This window comes from Lemur catta, chromosome 1, assembly GCF_020740605.2.
Source record: "Lemur catta isolate mLemCat1 chromosome 1, mLemCat1.pri, whole genome shotgun sequence".
Taxonomy (NCBI): Eukaryota; Metazoa; Chordata; class Mammalia; order Primates; family Lemuridae; genus Lemur; species Lemur catta.
The window spans coordinates 30,045,202-30,064,271 of record NC_059128.1 but is presented as its reverse complement, the minus strand read 5'-3'; the positions used below and the strand labels follow the sequence as shown (position 1 = coordinate 30,064,271).

At 52.3% G+C, this 19,070-nt stretch overlaps 1 protein-coding gene across 3 annotated transcripts in view; it reads right to left on the bottom strand.

The window, feature by feature from the left end:
- Positions 1 to 19,070, bottom strand: part of ACTN1 (actinin alpha 1) — a 94,990-nt gene that overhangs the window by 20,220 nt on the left and 55,700 nt on the right. For all 3 annotated transcript variants that reach the window (XM_045565036.1, XM_045565019.1, XM_045565027.1), the window contains exons 4-8: positions 11,765 to 11,851; positions 9,942 to 10,029; positions 9,336 to 9,414; positions 5,402 to 5,483; positions 3,164 to 3,249 (exon numbers count right to left, since the gene is read on the bottom strand). In XM_045565036.1, the coding sequence (XP_045420992.1) occupies positions 3,164 to 3,249; positions 5,402 to 5,483; positions 9,336 to 9,414; positions 9,942 to 10,029; positions 11,765 to 11,851 (422 nt within the window). The remainder of the gene's footprint in view (positions 1 to 3,163; positions 3,250 to 5,401; positions 5,484 to 9,335; positions 9,415 to 9,941; positions 10,030 to 11,764; positions 11,852 to 19,070) is intronic.

Genomic DNA, 19,070 nt, shown 5'->3' with positions numbered 1-19,070 from the left:
TTACAGCAGATCAAGTTCATGCCTTCAAGGGTTGTTTCTCAGAAACAGTAGACCATGAACTTTAAAGCACAACTACATACACAACATCTTAATGCTCTCCCGTATTCTAGATCCCTGTAGGAGAAGAGGAAGGGAGAGGAAAGCAGAGAAACAATTAGAACCCAAACCAGCCATCAAACGGAAGTTGGTCCTCATCTGCTGAGGAAATCACTCACACAAACCCGTGCGCCATCTGCCCGCTTGTGAGAGCACACGCACGGCCGCGGGGGTGTCTTTCCAGTTCCGCCACGTGAGGGGTGGCGACAGAAAGACGGGAGAGGACGGAGAGCACTGGGCGTGGGTTTTGGAAGATCTCCCCCCATGGTGCCGGCCGCAGAGACAATCGAGACCAGAAGGATCTTGCTTCACCAGCCAGCTCCCCACGGGAGAGCGGGGAGCCCCCTCCACTGCCCCGCTCAGCTCTGAGCAGCCGTCCTAGAAATGGTTGGGGGCAACTCTGGGCAGGACCCCTGACCCAGGACACGAGAGCACCTCCACCACCACCACCACTACCACACCCAGCCGGTGACCTTGACCTCGGGTGTGGACAAGAGCGTGAAATGGTTGCAACAGGGATGAGTGAAGGGAAGAGGGAATGGGGGAGGCGATATGAGATTTGGGAAGGAGGGCAGGCTGTCACACTCACCCCCCCACATACACCCCCCCACACATACACCCCCCACACATACATACACACCCCCATACACACGTACCTCCCCACATACACACCCCCCGCAGCCCACACACTCCCTTCCAAGCATTATCATCAGCCAGGACACAGAGAAGGCTTCAGAGACAGGGAAGGCCACTGTCAACGGGCATGAAGCTCAGGACAGAACCCCCGAGGGCGAAGGGGGAAAGTGGAGGAGGAGGAAAGAGAGCTGGAAAGAGGGGAAAGACCACGGCAGAGAGCTCAGCGTGGCCATGGCCACAGCCGAGGGCATACTTTGTGGTTAACAGGTCAGGAGGCCGACCAAGGCCAAGTAGAGAGCTGCTGCTCACGTCCCGGCTAAAAGCTGGGGCTGGGTGGGGCCAGGGGAGGTCGACAGAGAATGGTAGAGGTAGGGGGACAAAGAGAAGGAGGAAGCAGGAGCAGGGCAGAGAGGGGCTGCTCCCTGTCCTCAGCCAGTGCCAATGAGCCCTGGAAGGAGGCGAGCAGGGTCTCAGGTGTCCCATCCAGGCAGGGAGCAGGGCAGCTGCCGGCCCATAGGGTGTCTCTGGGTCATTTTTTACCTCTTCCCCAGGGCACATCTACTGGGAATATCATACCAATTTTCTTAGAAGACATTTTTATTGCCATCTGCAGGATAATTTTAGTAATAAATGTTCAAATCTTTACTGTCTTTGGCACATACGGCACTTGTGTGTCTGCAACCTGCACAACTGTCCATGGCAGGCCTGGTTAGGAAGTATCAGGCAGGACTCTGGCCTGGACACCAGGGAGGAGGCAGGAAGACTTCTCCCTGCCCTGGCTGCTGGCTAAATTTGAGAGGACAGCCTTGCTCACGTAGGGAGAGAGAGAGAAGGGAAGGGGTCCCGAATGTCTAAGGGGACAGTCGGAAAACATAGCCAAGAGCTGCGCTGACTGGGATAAGGGCTCTTGGTGTGGGGTCCAGGGAAGAAACTGAGACCACAAGCTTCTTTCCCGTTTGTGGTGACAGAGGCACGGGAGGTCATTCAGAGGCTGGGGTTCTCTGGCATCTTCAAGTGTCCTGGCCAAGGCTCAGAGAGTGTCCTGTCCCCCCCAAGAGCAGGAGGGGCTTCTCTAGTCCCTCCCTTCATTCCAGAGCCTGCTGCTGGAGCGTCTAGGGAGGACGGAGAGACGGGCAAGAGGACGGCAGGGAGGTGGACAAGGCCGAGGGAGAGCTCACCTTCTGCGCACCTGAGAAGGCGTGGCTGTGACATGAAACATTAGGTCACATGGCCTTCCCATCCGGCCTTAGCTGCCTACACATCTGCACAGAGAAGGAGAAGAGGTTGAGAGGAGAAAGTGGGCAGCAGCCGCAGCACAGAACAAGCCAAAACAGCCACAGTGGACAGAGAGAGGACACAAGACAGGGGGACGGACAGGACGGGAGGAACGAGCAGAAAGAGAAAAAAACCCAATGATGGATGGGTGGGAGGTGAGCGTAGTCTGAGGCAGGGCAAGAGACAAAGCAGGGACAGCAGAGGGGACAAGGGACAGCAGCAGGGGAGGTGGGCCAGAGAGTGGGCAGGGACTCCCATCATGCATTTCAACACAGACCACTCGGACGCCATGCGGAGGGGGCCCAAGGGCCAAAGCTGTGAAGGTTCTGTGGTCATGGCGATGTTGTGCTTCTTCTGGGGTCCTGCCTAAGAGGGGGCCTGGAGAGGGGCATCTGCTAAGCCTGGCAATGGAAACGTCCAAATCTTGAGTGTCTGCAGCGTGAACAGTGCCCTTCAGTCGTGGTACCCACGTGTAGTGCAGAACCTGCACGACTGGACTTAAGCCTCAGGCCTCCCCGAGCAAAACTGGGCCAGGACACTTGAGGGGGCTCCCACTGCCCATCCTGCTCTCGCTTCCTCCCAGGGGTTGTGCTTATGTCTGGAGCACAGAGTGCAGCGTGACACACTGGGGTCCCAGGCAGGATACAGAAGGCACTAGGGCCTAGAAGGGCTGTGGACAGATCTGCTAAACCATGCACCTGTGCAGGAGGAAGGTGAGGGCTTCAGGATGCCTTTGTCAAACAGGTAAGTGAAGACAGGTAGGTGATGCCTCCCCAGCGCTGCCGCCCCAAGCCTGAGGCTTCCACAGAAGTGGGCATGAAGGAGCTGCCGCCCACTCGCTTTCTAGCACCCCAGAACCACCTGGGCAACTCACGCACACAGCCCTTCCTGCTTAAGCCAGTCACCTGCATCCCGGAAGGTGAGCCCAGTTTTCTCGGTAACAGTGGAGGAAGATGAGAGAAATAGCAAGGTGCGGGAGAGGAGCCAGTGAGAACAACACGCCACTTCCGAACCAGGGCAACCTCTGCCCAAGAGACCAGACCATCCAGATACCTGTCACGGGGGGAGGCGGGGGCGGGCGGGAGGGCGGGAGGACATGGTTTGGGATCCAGCATGAGGTGTGCTGGGCATGGGAGGGGCAGGGGGCCCCGGGTACCTTCTGGGCTCCAGAGAAGGCATGGTAGAAGCTAGACACGTAAGTCATGATGGCTTTCTCATCCGGTCGGGCCGTTCCGACGATGTCTGTCAAGGGAAATCTGGAGTTAAAGCCAGCTGGTTCAGCACACACGTGATACACCCCCTGATGTGATGCGGACCGTGAAGTCTCCTCGCCAAAACGCTGAGCCTGAATCTAACCAGCCTCTGGCATCGACTTCCACTTAGGGGAACAGGAGAGAGAGGAACAAGCAACATGATGCCCAAGGGGGCAAACAGACAAACCCAGAAGAACAGGCCCAGTTCCTGCAGCAAGTCAGTGCAAGGACAAATGGGGTTGAAGGGAGGAGAGAAGTGCTACGGCCTGAACAGACGTCAGAAACATAACAGCCAAATGCCACGTGTGGACCTTGTGTGGATCCTGATTCAAACAAACCCAACTCTCAAAGACGTTTCTTAGACAACCAGGGGAATCCGATTATGAACTGGGCAGTAGATGTGCCATGGAATTGTCGCCAATTTGCTAGATGTGAAAGCTGTTGTACGGTTACATAAGTATCTATATATATACATACATATATATATATATATATATATATATATATATATGTATATATATATATATATATATTTTTTTTTTTTTTTTGAGACAGAGTCTTGCTCTGTTGCCCAGGCTAGAGTGAGTGCCGTGGCATCAGCCTAGCTCACAGCAACCTCAAACTCCTGGGCTTCAGCAATCCTACTGCCTCAGCCTCCCGAGTAGCTGGGACTACAGGCATGTGCCACCATGCCCGGCTAATTTTTTCTATATATATTTTTAGTTGGCCAGATAATTTCTTTCTATTTTTAGTAGAGACGGGGTCTCACTCTTGCTCAGGCTGGTCTCGAACTCCTGACCTCGAGCGATCCACCTGCCTCGGCCTCCCAGAGTGCTAGGAAGTATCCATATTTTTAAGGTGTGTGTTCTGAGGTATGCAGCAGTGACATTTTATGACACCTGAGCTATGCTTTAAGATGTTTCAACAAAGAAAAGAAGAAAATAAAGTAGGTGTGACAAAATCTCAACAGGCATTACACCTGGATGGTAGATACATAAAAGTTCATTGTGCCTTTCTCTCTGCTTTTGTCTGGGTTTGAAAATGTACCTAATGACGTTTTGAAATTTAAAACGTCACTGGCTGGGCAGAGGGGCAGGGAGCAGTTGTGGACCCCAGCATGGTCCCTCCCTGCCCCACAGCACCGGGCAGGCACAGCTCAAAGTGGTGTCTGAGCAGGTGGGGCCAGAGAGAAGCCAGAGGGAAAGCGGCCATGGTGTGTGGGGCTTCCCCCAGGGGGCAAGGGTGGGCTAGGGGGACAAGACAACCTAGACAGACCCCAGCCTGGAGGCAGCCAGCCCTGGCTTCATAGGCCCCTACGCTCCCCAGATGCTTCCCTTCCCCCACAAGCCTCTGCTCAGCCCATAGAGAGGCTTTGCGTGACCAGAGGTGCAAAGGAGCATTTAGTGGCCAGGAAGAGCCCAGTCTCTAGCCCCAGACCCAACCTTTGGTAAGGATTTTCATGTGTCAAACCCCGAACCTGTCCCCATCCGGGAAGCCTGGCCAGCAGGGTCTGGGACACACGGGCCTCAGCAAGAAACAGAAAAGTCATCGCTGACTTGGGGCCCCTCCTTCTCTGCCTGACACGGGAGCCCCTTCCTCTGGCTGGGACCTGCTGAGCGAGTGGGTGGGAACTGGAAACCTCGGCCGGCAGGAAGGTCCCAGCCACGGCTGTCTAGCACTCTCCTCAGAAAGCAGCAGAGGAGGGCAAGTTCCCGGGGACACAAAGACTTTGAGGGTGTCAAGAGGAAACACCACACCCAGCCCCTCAGTCTGCAGGCCACCCCAGAGCTCCGAGGGCGAGGACGGCACACCTCTCAGCCAGCGCAGCTTCCCACGACAAACTGTGGGCAGGAGCTGGACAAGCGGGGAACGCCCCGCTCCACTGCCCACCTCCCTGACTCCACGACAAAGATGAGAACGCCCTCAGGCACTCTGTGCAAGGACAGCCTCAATGCCCCTGGCAGTACCGGCCTTCACCTCTCCCTCCAAACCTCAGGGAACCTGACCTGCAGGTGACCCCTGGGCTCCCAGAAGACCAGGCCTTCTCCCTTCCTGCCCGGGCTGCTGGGGCCCATCCCCCCTTGGCCCCTGGGTGGCAGGTCAGGGAAGACTGGCAGGCACAGAAGAAATGCCGCATTTACCTTCAGCATCCAGCATCTTGGGAATGTCCAGGTACTTCTCTGCCACATCGAAGGCCGTGTTCAGATTTGTGAGTGGGTCATCCTAGAGAGAGAAGAGGAGGAAGTGATAATAAAGTGAGATCATGACAAATCACTGGCTACCCCCCACTGGGTAGTCACAACTGGGGGCGCAGAGGGGACTTTCTACTGGCACCCCCCAGGGCTTAATCCTCAGGGGGCAGCTCTGAGTACAGAAGGCTGGTCTCCCCATCAGGACTCCCTGGCTGGGGTTTAAAACATTCTCTTTCCTTCTCAAGCTTCAGTGTGTCAGGAGAATGAGGGGAAGAATACCTGCCTGCAGCCCGAGTTGGGGTAGGAAAGAACTGCTGGGAAATGCGTGCCTCAAACAGGCGCTGGCCTGGGCACGATCATGCCTGGCCTCTGGTTTCAGCTCTGCCACCAGCCAGTGGGCCTCGTGGGTAAGGAACATGACCTCAGTTTCCCCACCTGTAACTCAAGAGTGGGACTAGGAGCTCTTAACTCTGGGCTCATCAAGAGTTGAAGTAGGAGCCTCTTTGGTCCCCACGTTCTATGAAATTTGGGGGCTCCTTTAAATAGGCACAGCTTCTTGACGATTCTGGCTTCTGCTACCTTTCCAAGAAAACTTAGTGGGGATTGGCAAGGATGCAGAGAAACTGAATCCTGCGGCGCTGGAATGCGATGCAAACGTAGGTGGGAATGCAAAATGGTGCAGCTGCTGCAGAGAACAGCATGGCAGCGCCTCAGAAAGTTAAACAGAGAATTACCATATGCTCCAGCAAGTCCACTTCTGGGTACAAACCCAAAAGAATTACAGGCGGGGTCTCAAAGAGATATTTGTATACCCTTGCTCACAGCAGCATTATTCACAATGGCCAAAAGGTGGAAGCAGCCCAAGGACGAATGGATAAATAAACGTGGCCTATACGAACAATGGAACAATTTCAGCCTCAAAAAGGAAGGAAATTCTGACACCAGCTGCAACACGGATGAACTTTGAGAACATCATGCTAAGTGAAATAATCCAGACACAAAAGGACAAAGGCTATGTGATTTCACCTTTATGAGATACCTAGAGAAGTCACAAAGACAGAAAGTAGAACGGGGGTATCCAGGAGCTGGGGGGAGGGAAGAATGGGGAGTTACTGTTTCATGGGTACAGAGCTTCAGTTTTGCAAGATAAAAAGAGTTCTGGAGACGGATGGTGGTGGTGGTTGCACAACAATGTGATGTACTTGATGCCACTGAGCTGTATATTTAAAAATAGTTAAGATGATAAATTTTGTGTTATGAATATTTTACCACAAACCCTTGTGGGGGGCTGGCAAGTGGAGATAAACCTGCCACATCCAACCCTACCCTCCGCCAAGGTCTATGGGCTGAGTCTGCTGTTCCAGAGCCCTGGGCTGGGACTTCCCAGACATTCTCCTTGGGGGCCTTCCCAGTAGCAATTTTTTTTTTTTTTTTGAGACAGAGTCTCGCTCTGTTGCCCGGGCTAGAGTGAGTGCCGTGGTGTCAGCCTAGCTCACAGCAACCTCAAACTCCTGGGCTCAAGCAATCCTTCTGCCTCAGTCTCCCGAGTAGCTGGGACTACAGGCCACCATGCCTGGCTCATTTTTTTTATATATATTTTTAGTTGGCCAGATAATTTCTTTCTATGTTTAGTAGAGACGAAGTCTCGCTCTTGCTCAGGTTGGTCTCGAACTCCTGACCTCGAGCGATCCACCTGCCTCGGCCTCCCAGAGTGCTAGGATTACAGGCGTGAGCCACTGTGCCCGGCTCCAGTAGCAATTTTTTAAGAAAAAATTGTAAATGCAGGAAAACAAAACCGAGTGGAGAGAGTTCCTTGCCAGGCCTCTCCCCCTCCATTCTTGGTTCCTCAGATTAACTTAAAGCAAGCTGGTTTTGTCTGCCCAGGACTCAGTTTCCCTGTTTGCTATAGTGAGAATTACAGGGGAACAAAGGGAAAAATACATTCATCTGGGATGTTTTCAGGAGGAAATTGCTCAAAACAGAGAAGGTGGAGTCCTTCCAGGAAAGTCTCAGACAGCAGCCAGGATGATAAAAAACATTGCCAGGCAGTGACGGTCATTTCCGTCCAGGGCCGCGGCTGCCAGTGCTTAGGCCCAGGTGCACACTCGCCTGTCTCTCTCCAGTCCAGGCACCACCAGGACCCCGCGCCCACCCCACAGCTGGTGCAGGGAGGAGCAGCTTCCCAGTTGGAGCCCTTCGGCCCTCTCCTCCCTATGCCCAAGCACCAGCTGGATCTGACCAGTTCTATGTTTTCCAGAAAATACTCCCAGTTCACTGGGCCCAGGTCTGTGCTAGGATTTGGGCTGGATTTTACTGATGCTACTGATACATGGAGAGGGACAGAGGGTGGGGAGGGCACTAGCCAGGTATCAGAAAAGTCCCCCGGACTCTCACCTCCCAAGTGGCTGGTGCTTCTGGAGCATTTGGAATAGGGGAAGGGGCTCTAGAACCATGGATCAGCACGGGGCCCATTTCACATGGGGGTGGGGAGCAGCTGTGGATTAACTGGCCAGTGCCACCCCAGCATATCCAAACAAGGACACAGATACATGCACACCTGTCACCAAAGCTCATCATCTGAACAGGAAGGAGGTATGTGATGATGTCGTCAAAGAAAAATTTGACACCTCTTGGATTTCCCACCTTGGCCCTGCTTGATTTGGCCATACAGCTTTCTGGAGGTCAGAGGGGCTCTCAAACTGAATTGTTTTTCCTTGCAGAGCAGCTAAGTTAGTGGGCTGGGAACCCCCTTCCTCCCAAGGGGTTAGCCTGGGAAGGGCTGGCCCCTGCTGTCCATGCAGTCCTGGACACAGCTACACGCAGAGCCAGGCCGTGGGCTCCTCTGCACCAGCACACGGGCCCTTCAAGGAGGGCAGAGGCCCCCGCCCGAGCCTCAGTGACTGGAGGGGATGGAAATCTACTCCTTTGCTCCTGCACAATCCTTTCCGGCATCTCACTCGCCCACACCCCCGAGAGGAAGGGCCTGCCACCACCAAGAGTTGCCAAAGCAGCTCCTGCACGGGCAACACCAAGCCCCGCCTGCCCACTGAGAAGCACGAAGCCCTTCCTGGGGCACAGGCAAGGCAGAGGTCTCCACTGCTCACTGCACTTTCCCGCGTCAAGGTAAAGTGGAGAAACACAAGGCCAGTCATCCCTAGAAGCACCCCCTTGCCAAGAGATTCGAGCGACGACATGCGTAAGCCCCAGATCACCACCTGGGGGTGTGGGAAGGGCTTGCCATGTGGTCTCTGGGTGCCGAGGTGGACAGACAGGGAAGATGGTGACTACAGTCAGGGTGGTCCAGTAAAGGCCTCCCCAAGGTCTAGGCCAGTGTCCTTCATCCAGCTTGGACACCAAGAACCACCTCGAGGCTAGAAATAGAACTCCCACCTCCTCATCTGCCCCCTCCACACACGTGCTCAAGAAAATCACCAGCAGTTTCAAGTCAAAAGCAGGAATTAAACCAAGCAGTATCAAAAGGCAACTCACCAACCGAACTTTAGCAACAAAAGAAAGGAAACCACGGGTGGGACGACCTGCCGGGACTGCACAGCAGGTCAGGGACAAGGCTGGGATAAAACATCTCTTAGCATATGCAATATTTTAAATTATGAAAGTAACACCCCCACCTTCCAAAACCTAGAAAAACAGAAGGCGGAAATGGCACTTATTATTCCATCACCCTAATGAAACTGCTGCCACAGTTGTGGTCTTTTTCCTGGTGAGCCATGTGTGTGCACAGATACACAAATGCCATGCACGTAATGATGTAGCCCTAACAGGGAAGGTGTTTTTCTGCTCACTTCTAGATGGGGCTCTGTCTGGTTGGTCTAAGAGGCCAACACCCCTCCGGCAGCGGCAGGAGGTCAGGTGAGCAACGTACCTTCCGCAGCTTCCCGTAGTCAATCAGCTCGGGCCGGTGGCGGTGGATCAAGGCACAGAAGCCAAGGCCGTCCTTCCAGCTGCCCAGGGAGAGAGAAGCAGGTGGGTGAGGCAGAACAGATGGGCAGCCACGCACAGACAAGGGCAAAGCACCAGGCAGGGGTCTCCTCTTCTCCAGACAGGTGACTATGTCACTCTTCCGAGCAGGAGAAGACAGGATGGGAAGGGCCATTTCTCCCTGCCACAATCCCAGGCAGTGGGGTAAAACCCTTGTGGGGGGCTGGCAAGTGGAGATAAACCTGCCACATCCAACCCTAGCTACCGCCAAGGTCTATGGGCCAAGTCTGCTGTTCCAGAGCCCGGAGCTGGGACTTCCCAGACATTCTCCTTGGGGGCCTTCCCAGTAGCAAGAGCATCAACCAAAGGTCTATGAGGCAGTAGCCATGTCCAAGACATTGTAGCGTGGGAGGGTTCAAAGGGGCGGCAGTGACCCCTTCCCAAGAAAAGCTACTTCCTCCTCCAAGGGCCTCAGCTCTGTTCTAGGCCCCCAGGGGGCCTGGGAGCTCCGAGGGGTTCTGCAAGAGCCCCTCAGCCCCCCGCCACTCACCTTATGTGGAAGTTCTGGATGTTGACGTTTTTATAAGGAGCTGTCTTTCTCTGACACCACAAGAGGAGCCCTTCCTTGGCTGACGTTTCTGCGGGGAAGGGAAGGGGACAGGCAAAAAGTTCAGGGGGCTGCCTCAGTGGAGGGAGGGGCACCAACTCACATAAGGTCCCTGTGACCCCTAGATTCCAGCCCTGCTGCTACCAAGGAGGGAAGAGGCCCCGGCCATCAACTCTATTTCCTTGACAAAGTTTGAGAAGTCATTTGAGAAACAGAAAAGCAAGCTAGGCAGCTTTTCAGCTAGCCGTGTTACAGATTTCAATTCTGGGATAATAGCCATTCAGAATCATCTCCCCCTACTCCCTTTTATTCAAAGAAATGGTAGTGATACAAGGAAGTCAGCAACCTCTGTCAGGTGGCCACTTTGAGAAGGAAGGTTTGGTCTTGGAAATCTAAACATGCAGGAGTCTCCAGACCGGACCGTGCAGCCTGTGGGGTACACACGGCTGAGTGAGAAGAAAGCTTTAGGACTCCTACCCAGACTTCGTTTTCATCTAAAAAACAAGGTTTCCTTATATTTACTGCAGAGATCGACACTGGTGGCCTCCAGTGCTGTGTGTGTGAAGCAGTCACCTCTCCGTAAGGTAAGGCAGGCACCTGAGGGGGCCCGGGGAGCTCGCAGCACAGAAAGGCTGCAGACCCCACTGCCCGACCGCGTTCACATCTGTGAATTGCGGGTTGTGGTACCCAGTGAAATGGGTTCACAGATGACCTTACACAATGGACTTTAAAATGAGGTTCAAGGGTTCCCACAAAGACTATAAACATTCAAGCACAGGCAAATAATTAAAAAATTGGCGAAGCTGATGCTTCTACTTAGTTTAAGCTCTGTCAGTTCTATCATAAGATTAAAACAATAACGATTTAATCAGACACAAGGAGTCCACCCAAAACATCAAGAAGGATATCTGAAAATGGATTTATATCCACTATCACTAACAAGAACCATGCCCTGAGTGACTACTATGGGCTTCTTTTCAACCATTCCAGCCCTAAATACCAAGTACCTATAAACTGCACTTAGACCTTCACATTGCTGTAATCACAAAATGCAAGCCCCAATTTCCATAACAAAGCAATTTAATCCACATTGTGTTTATTAAGAAACTCCTTCGAACAAAAATGCTTAAGATTTCTATGCCATTAAAATGAATAAAGTATTTATAAAATATCTCCATCTCATCTTTTGAAAATCTATCTTGGTATGTATGTTTTATCATATGCATAGCAACATATCAATATTACAAAATAAATACATGCATATCAGACATAAAGCTCAAACACTGCAGGGGCGTAGAATCAAGTTTAGAGATCACTGCCCCAGACCGTGGTGGCCCTTGCAGAGCTGTGAAGTGGCCACTAGAGGGTGCTATGGGAGCAAAATGGAGGATGTGGGGGCAGCTCCCCGGTAGGCACAACCTCCTAGAGGCTATTTCCCCACCCTTTGGAATTAACAACCAAGAGCCAGGTGAGATTTCCAATACACTTCCCCACAGCACCCTCTCTCTTTCCCAAAGTGGGAAGTTTCCCTGGGGCCAGCACACCTAAGGGAACCAGCAGCCCCAATTGTTGTCACTTCCCTACACAGACTAGCAGAGAGGGCAGGTGCTCGTAATGGGTAGGAAGCCCATGATCCGTGTCCATCTGCATCCACTGCCCCGGGAGGGAGGGAGTTCTCCAGGCTGAGCCCAGGGAGGGAGACGAGATGGCAAAGGCAGGGGAGAGGTGCGAGCTTGGGGAAGGAATGGATCAAAGCAGAAACCCACCTTCCACGGAGATGTCCTGGATGGCGAAGCGAAGGATGATGGTCCAGATCATGCCCAGGGTCATTTTCACGTTCCCATCCACGATTTCTACAGAAACAGCAGCAGGGCACGTTAGCACGGGTCTCAGTGGGGACAGAACTACCATTCCCTCCGCGCACACGTCGCTCCAGGCACCATGCTAGGAAGCAAAGACTACAGGGCTCTACTTCCAGAGGGAAACAGGATGTTTTTTAAAGTTATTGTGATAAACTGTGACAGGTGCCAGGAGAGAAGTCTATTTGGGGCACAAGAAAGGTGTAGTCGATTCTACTTGGAGACAGTGTGTACATCAGGAAAGGCCACAGGGAAGGGGGTGTCTTAAACCCCGATCTATGCTTACCAGCCTGGTGGACAAGAAGGGGAGGATTTCTAAGCCATCCCAAATGTCCTGGCGACGCCGCGAGCTGGGGATCTCTGGGCAATCACAGCTCTCAAAATAGCCACCCACACAGGGAAAGCCAGCACAAGCCACAGAAAAGTCATAGATTTAAAGTTTTGTAAACTGCCATCCTGAACAATCCACAGACTTAACCTTGTAACGCCACTGGTTGGGTATTAAAATAGATTTTTTAAAAAATCAAACAATAGCTTCAAGATCACAACCAAGAAACCTGCTATATTCAGTCTAAGCAGTACTTTTTAGATTTTTAAATGCTATAAATTATATTAAGTAGATTTTTTTTCTTTTTCTCTGTACCAGGCCTAGAGGCAGGGAATACAAACCTAAATTAGCCCTATCTTTAAGGAGCCTAAGACATGGAGCATTTGTGGTTTTGAACAAGTGACACTCAAATGTAGACTCCTCACCCTCACCTGCTTCCAGACCAGGAGATAGTAACCTGGCCCATGGTAAGGCATCCTCAGTTAAGAGTAAGGAACCCAAAGAACATCTTACTTTTTCCCACCTGCAACACTGATTTTAGGGGAGACCCAAGAGAACCACAGGGGGCCATTTTCAGGGAGTCCCGATTCCCTCAGCCCACATCCACTAGGATTTGCACCCCACAAACCCTGTAAACAAGAGTGGATTTCTATTAAGGAAGTTATACTGTAAGATCTTAGCCCCTTCCTCAAAAGTGAGGACATAGCTAGCTATATGCTACTCTATGACCAACAAAGAACAATGCCTGAAGTTACACATGGCCACAAGTGCCCCCCAGAGGGCAGGTAACCTGCTGAGGCTGCACTGGGGTACTGGGCAAAGGAAGAACAGTGTGCACTGTGGACATGGGATAGGACGTAACAATTCCTGTGAACAGGGAGGGTTAAATCCCCCTCCCAGAGCCGGGGACACCAGAGAGGCACTGTCCCACATCCAAGGGCTTGGGCTAGAGAGAAGCAGAGAGCTGCGGCGGCACAACCCCTGTCTAACAAGCACCACAGCCAGCCAGCACTTTGCAGAGCCACTGTGGGGAGGTAGAACCACCCATTAAGGATCAGCTCATAAAGCTCTGATATTTTAAAAATGCACTTTCATTTATGACTTCCAATGGTTTAACATCTATAACATTTAAAGAGCACATCTAAATTGATAAGACAAGAAGTCTAAACTCTCAATAGATACATAGGCAAAACACATGAACAGACACATCACAAACAACCAATAACCAATTCATAACAATGCTCAATCCCTCTTATAATCAAAGAAATAAGATATCATTTTCTCAGCTATTATAAATTAGCCAAGTCAAAAAACAAAGTTAAAAAGTGAACACACACCTGATGCTAGCAATACTATCACACTGAAGCTAGAAGTGTAAATTGGTTTAAAAAAAGTTTTAAAAAGAAACTGCTAAGAAATAATTTGGCATCAGGGAGCAAGCATGATAAAGTTATTCAACATTTCGACAGTAAAATTCTATCTCTAGGGGCCAGGTGCAGTGGCTCACACCTATAATGTTAGCACTCTAGGAGGCCAAGGCAAGAGGATTGCTTGAGCTCAGGAGTTCAGGAACAGCCTGAGCAAGAGCTAGACCCCATTCTCTATTAAAAAGAAAGGGGGAAAAAAAAAACCACCCAGCCGGGCATTGCAGCACAGGCCGTTAGTCCCAGCTACCCAGGAGGCTGAGGCAGAAGGATTGCTTGAGCCCAGGAGTTGGAGGTTGCAGTGAGCTACAATGATGCCACTATACTCTACCCAGGGTGACAGAGTGAATCTCTGCCTCAACAAAAACAAACAAGGAAACTGAACAGCCCTCCTCACAACCCCTCATCCTTAAAAAAAAAAAAAAGTTCTATCCCTAGGAATCTATCCCTAGCCAACAACCTGAAATGTAAAGTAAGAAGGTTTCTGTGTTAAATGTGCTTGTTGCAAGGCTATTTATGGTGGCTCTAAGTCGGAGACCATGTGCATGTACAAAGTAGGTGGAGTGACTGATTAAACCCCATACCCCTTCAGCCTCTGCTCAACACCTCCAGGGCTACCCATTTCACCCAGAGTCAAAGCCAGTGGCCAGTAAGGCCCTGGTGGGTCGGGCACTTGGGCCTCCCTGCAGCGCCCTCTCCCTGGGTGTCCATGTGGCTTGTCCCTGGCCCCGCTCCAGTCCCCACTCCCACATCCCTTCTCACTGGCACCTTCCCTGACCACTCAAGTGATGCTCTGTTTTAGTTTTCCCCGGCTGGACATGCGTGCATGTGTATTTTCTCTTCTCCCTTCTAGAATGTACACTCCGTGAAGGCAGGAATAGTTTCCATTTTACATCATTACTTAGAGCCCAGTATAGTGCCTGGCACTGAGAAAGCCCTCTGTCAGCATCTGTCGAATGAATGAATGAATGAATGAATGAACGAAAGGCAGGTACTAAACACAAGAGGGTGGACGGGCAGAGGTAGCGCAGGCCTATCGTGGGCCCCCTGAGAACACGATGGTACTCGGTCTCTTCCAAGCCAGGGCCCGGTCAGGAGCAGAGCACAGCTGTGCTCAGTCAACACTAACACAGCCATTAAAGATTACATTCATGAGTTTTTAATGACTTGGAACAATCTTTATAATAGAGAAAGTGGAAAAAGCAGGTACAAAATTTTACGGATAGTGTTTTAAGTATAAGGGGAAAAGAAATTTTTTTAAGCCTTGAAAAAGCTCTGAGAGGTAATCCTGAAGCCCAGCCTTCCTAGCAGTGGCCACTGCAGTGCTGGCGGCCCCCCCACCGCCCCACTCTGTGAAGGCCACATCCCTTGGCCTCTGGCCGGCCTGGCCTCCCGCTGGCCTTGAGCTCATGGAGCCCTGGAGCCCTCTTCCCATGCCTAGCGGTGACGGGAAAAGGGCAGGTGGGTTCTCTTTGGGTCTTGCCTAGTTACTCTTCTCCTTCCCTAGAAATTCCCCAGGAACTTTTGCTCACTGAATTCTCATTCATGCCAAGGAAAACAAGAGGCGCCAAGCACAGGCAAATACAGTGGGGTGTGTTCAATCAATAGCGCATGCACCACCCAACCCCAGCCCTGCCTGACTCCTGTCCCCCGACACACAGCGTGTGACCCTCCCCAGAGGGCTCTCTGTTCCCCTTCCCCAGAATGGTGGGTCTTTCAGGTCCTCTCTGCAGCAGGGACGCCCATCTCCCTGGCAGCTTTACACCAGGGTCTGCCTGGAATGGGCAGGGCCCAGAGTTCCAAGGCCACAACCAGGCTCTGTGGGAACAAGCCATGATGGTAGATGACAACGTCTGCCACGGGTGTGGAAAGCAGCAGCGGCGAGTGTCTGCGTTCCTGGCCTCCAGCTCGCTACACAGCTGCTCACGTCCTCTGTTTACTCAGAACCTGTTTCTCCCTTCTCCCCGCTCCAGGGACACAGTAATCTGCATGCTACTCAGGCCCGTAGAATAAACGGTGTGGCAGAAATTGCACGTGACAGGCACTAGAACCCCCAGGGCCACCACCTTCCAGACCAACACTTTGCGACAGCACCCACTGCCCCTCCCTCCTGAGGACAGATGCTAAAGCACTGAGACTGCCCCAGGCTCACGGCACCTCTCCCCCGGTTAAATCCCATCCCCTCACCCAGGCCAGGTCTCAATGCCATGAGGTCTGGGCATCATGGGAGAAATGTTAAGGCTCTTTTATAACCCCTCCCTGATGTACAGAAGTTCCTGGCCTCCTGCTTCCACTTGAACACCTTCAGGGACAGGGAACTCGCCACCTACCAGAGCCCTGGTTCCACTCCCTAAGGCTCTGCACATTATCCAGAATCGGCTGCCCACGGGGTCTCCCTCCGAGGCCTGGTTCTGCCCTTTGGGGTCGACCAGAGTCCAGTCCTTGTACCACATGACAATCCTTCAAAGCCTGGGGGAGGGGGTGTCCCTGCTGGGCCTGGTCCCCATGGCACAGCCTTTAACAGCCCAGGATGTTTTTCCATTTTTCCATCGGGACACCCAGCAACAGCCCTCCCCCCACCTCCATTCCAGGTGATCATTCCAGGGATCCACACCACTGCCTTTTATTTTATAACCTTCAGCAGTAAACTTAATTTCATTTTTAAAAAACCCCTCAAAACCCATTTGGTGTCTCATCTAGTTTCTTGGCTCAGCAGAGTGGCCATCCCAGCTTGAAACAGGGATAGGTTATTTCAAACCAGGAAGCCTCAGCTAAGAACACTGGCTCCCCAGGGTGCTGAGACGGTAAAGGATGCCTCATCTTAAAGCAGCCTTTTAAAAAGCCTTAGGTTTCCAGCGCCTGTGTTGAAAGCCCTGGAAGACCATGGCCAGCCGGGGAAGCGACCTCCCCAGCACAGCAGAGGCAGCGGGATTAGCACAGCCCTGCTCCTCGTCACTCCGCTGTGTTGAGCACGGCCGACCTCACCTGCCACTTCGTCACTGAGGAAAATCGGAGGTGAAGTTGTGCCCTGGGCCCCACTGGGGGCAGCAGCCTTGCCTAGCAGCGAGGGGAACAGGGCTAGGCCTCAGCTCTGGAGCCCAGACGCCTGGGCCACACCCTGGCTCGTGGCCTGGCTCAGGGGTCCGGACTCACCTGACTACACCCTTCACTCTAGCAACTCTTCCGAGCCTCAGTTTCCTCCGTTGTGAACCGTGGCTGGTAACACTCACTACCCTCCAAGCCTGTCGTGAGGACAGGCGGAGATAACCCTTCTAACGCACCCAGCTCAGCCAGGCACAGGGCTGGTACTCAGTAAGTGCTATTCTCTCCTACTTGTCCCTGCAGTAGAGCTTTCTAAAAAAATTTTTTTTTAGTTAGTAGTCAAATTTTCCTTTTTAAAAATCTGGATTTCTGGCTTCTTTTGAAAAATTAGAAGACCTGGCAATGCTGGACCTATACTCCCACCCTGCTGGGGACATGCTCTCTCCAGTCCCCCGCCCGTCCCCATCGCTCACCCCTGGCCAACGTCACACATTCTCCAAACTTGCCTGTCCCGGGGGGCATCTGAGCTTGCACCAGATCACCTGAGGGGCATTTTCTTTGGCTTCCCAAGCCTGCTTTGTTCAAACTTTTCCTGCTAAGTCTTTAGTCTTCCCTAATAAAACAAACTTCTCTTTCCTTAATAAAAGGCAGAGAATATTTTCCCAATCACAAAGCAGAGTACCCTGCTATGGGCAAGTCCTTAAACATTTACTGAGCACCTAGTGTGTGCATCACACTGCTAGGAGTTGGGGCACAGGATGTAGAGGTGCACAGTTTCTGCCCCTGAGAAGCTCACAGCCGGGAGGATGCTGGGATCCACAAGCCACTTCCTGTGACCACCTCAGGCACTGGCCTGAGTTCCCTGTAAGGCCGGGGTTAGCAAACTTTTTCTGCAAAGGACCTGACAGGAAATATTTCAGGCTTTGCAAACCATATGATCTCTGTCACAACTACTCAACTCTGCCATTGCAGCACGAAAGCCACAGATGATACATAAACAAATGGACGTGGCTGTGTTCCAATATTTACAAAAGCCCGCGTCAGGCAGATGCGGCCCCGTGCCCTGCAGTTTGCAGAGCCTGCGCTCAAGTTTCTCAGTCTGATGCATCAACATAAAATTCTTCAATGTCTAGAAGAAGGGGGACTGTAAGCACCACCAGAGAAGAGATCTGCTCCTCGGGGTTTACCAGGAGCAAGACCCCCACCCTCTCCAAGGAAAGGCCACTCTTGGGGGGCATTTCTCCCGTGTCACGAAGACCTGGGTTTGAATTCTGGCTTTGCCGCTTACTGAGGACGGAAACTTGAGCAAGTAATGTAATCTCTCTAAGCATCTGTTTTCTTATGGTGAAATGGGGACAATAATTCGAGCTACCCTATAGGGTTGTTGTGAGGATTAAGTGAGGTCACCATTGTGAGGGGCTTCCGTGCAGTGCCCGCCACAGTGAGTGCTCCGTCCTCACAGCCACGGTGTGTCTTGAATGAACGAATGAATGAGACTGTGTATTGTTCACCTTCAGGTCTCCGCATCACACAGCAGGTGCCCAATACTGAAAGGGCCTGGTGAGAGTACTCCCCTTGCCTCAACCCACCCCCAAATCCCTCAGAGGCACCACAATGCACCCAAGAAATTGTGCTACCTTTTTTTTTTTTTTTGAGACAGAGTCTGGCTCTGTTGCCCGGGCTAGAGTGCCGTGGCATCAGCCTAGCTCACAGCAACCTCAAACTCCTGGGCTCAAGCAATCCTTCTGCCTCAGCCTGCTGAGTAGCTGGGACTATAGGCATGCGCCACCATGCCCGGCTCATTTTTTCTATATATATTTTAGTTGCCTGGCTAATTTCTTTCTATTTTTTTAGTAGAGACGGGGTCTTGCTCTTACTCAGGCTGGTCTAGAACTCCTGAGCTCAAACGATCCGCCCGCCTCGGCCTCCCAGAGTGCTAGGATTACAGGCGTGAGCCACCACGCCCGGCCGGCTACCTTCTTTTAATCATTGAGAACACATTGATGATGGTTTAAATGGCGTTTTAAAAAGGTTTTCTAAGTGAAGGGAAAAGAGCCAAGAGGTTACACTGCAGGGAAAGGCTATTGAAAATGCTCCTAGAGGCTCCTGGACATCAGTCCTCCCAGCGCCAGGGGAACCTCGGGGCAGCCCCCACCCTCTGCCCCACCAGTCTGCCCACCCGCCCCAGCCCCCAGAACGCTCCACTGGCAGCAAGTGTGGTCAGGCCCTCGGATGAGGGAGGCGGCATTCCACACACACAGGCCTCCACGCTGCAAGGATTTGGCTATGGGGGTGTGGGCACAGGAAGAGGGGTGTGAGTCCTCAGTTTGGAGCAGGGCTGAGACTGGAAGGAAAGTGCTGTTGTTACATGAAGAATCCACAAGCCAACCAGATGGGGGTTCTGGGGGACCCACTGCCA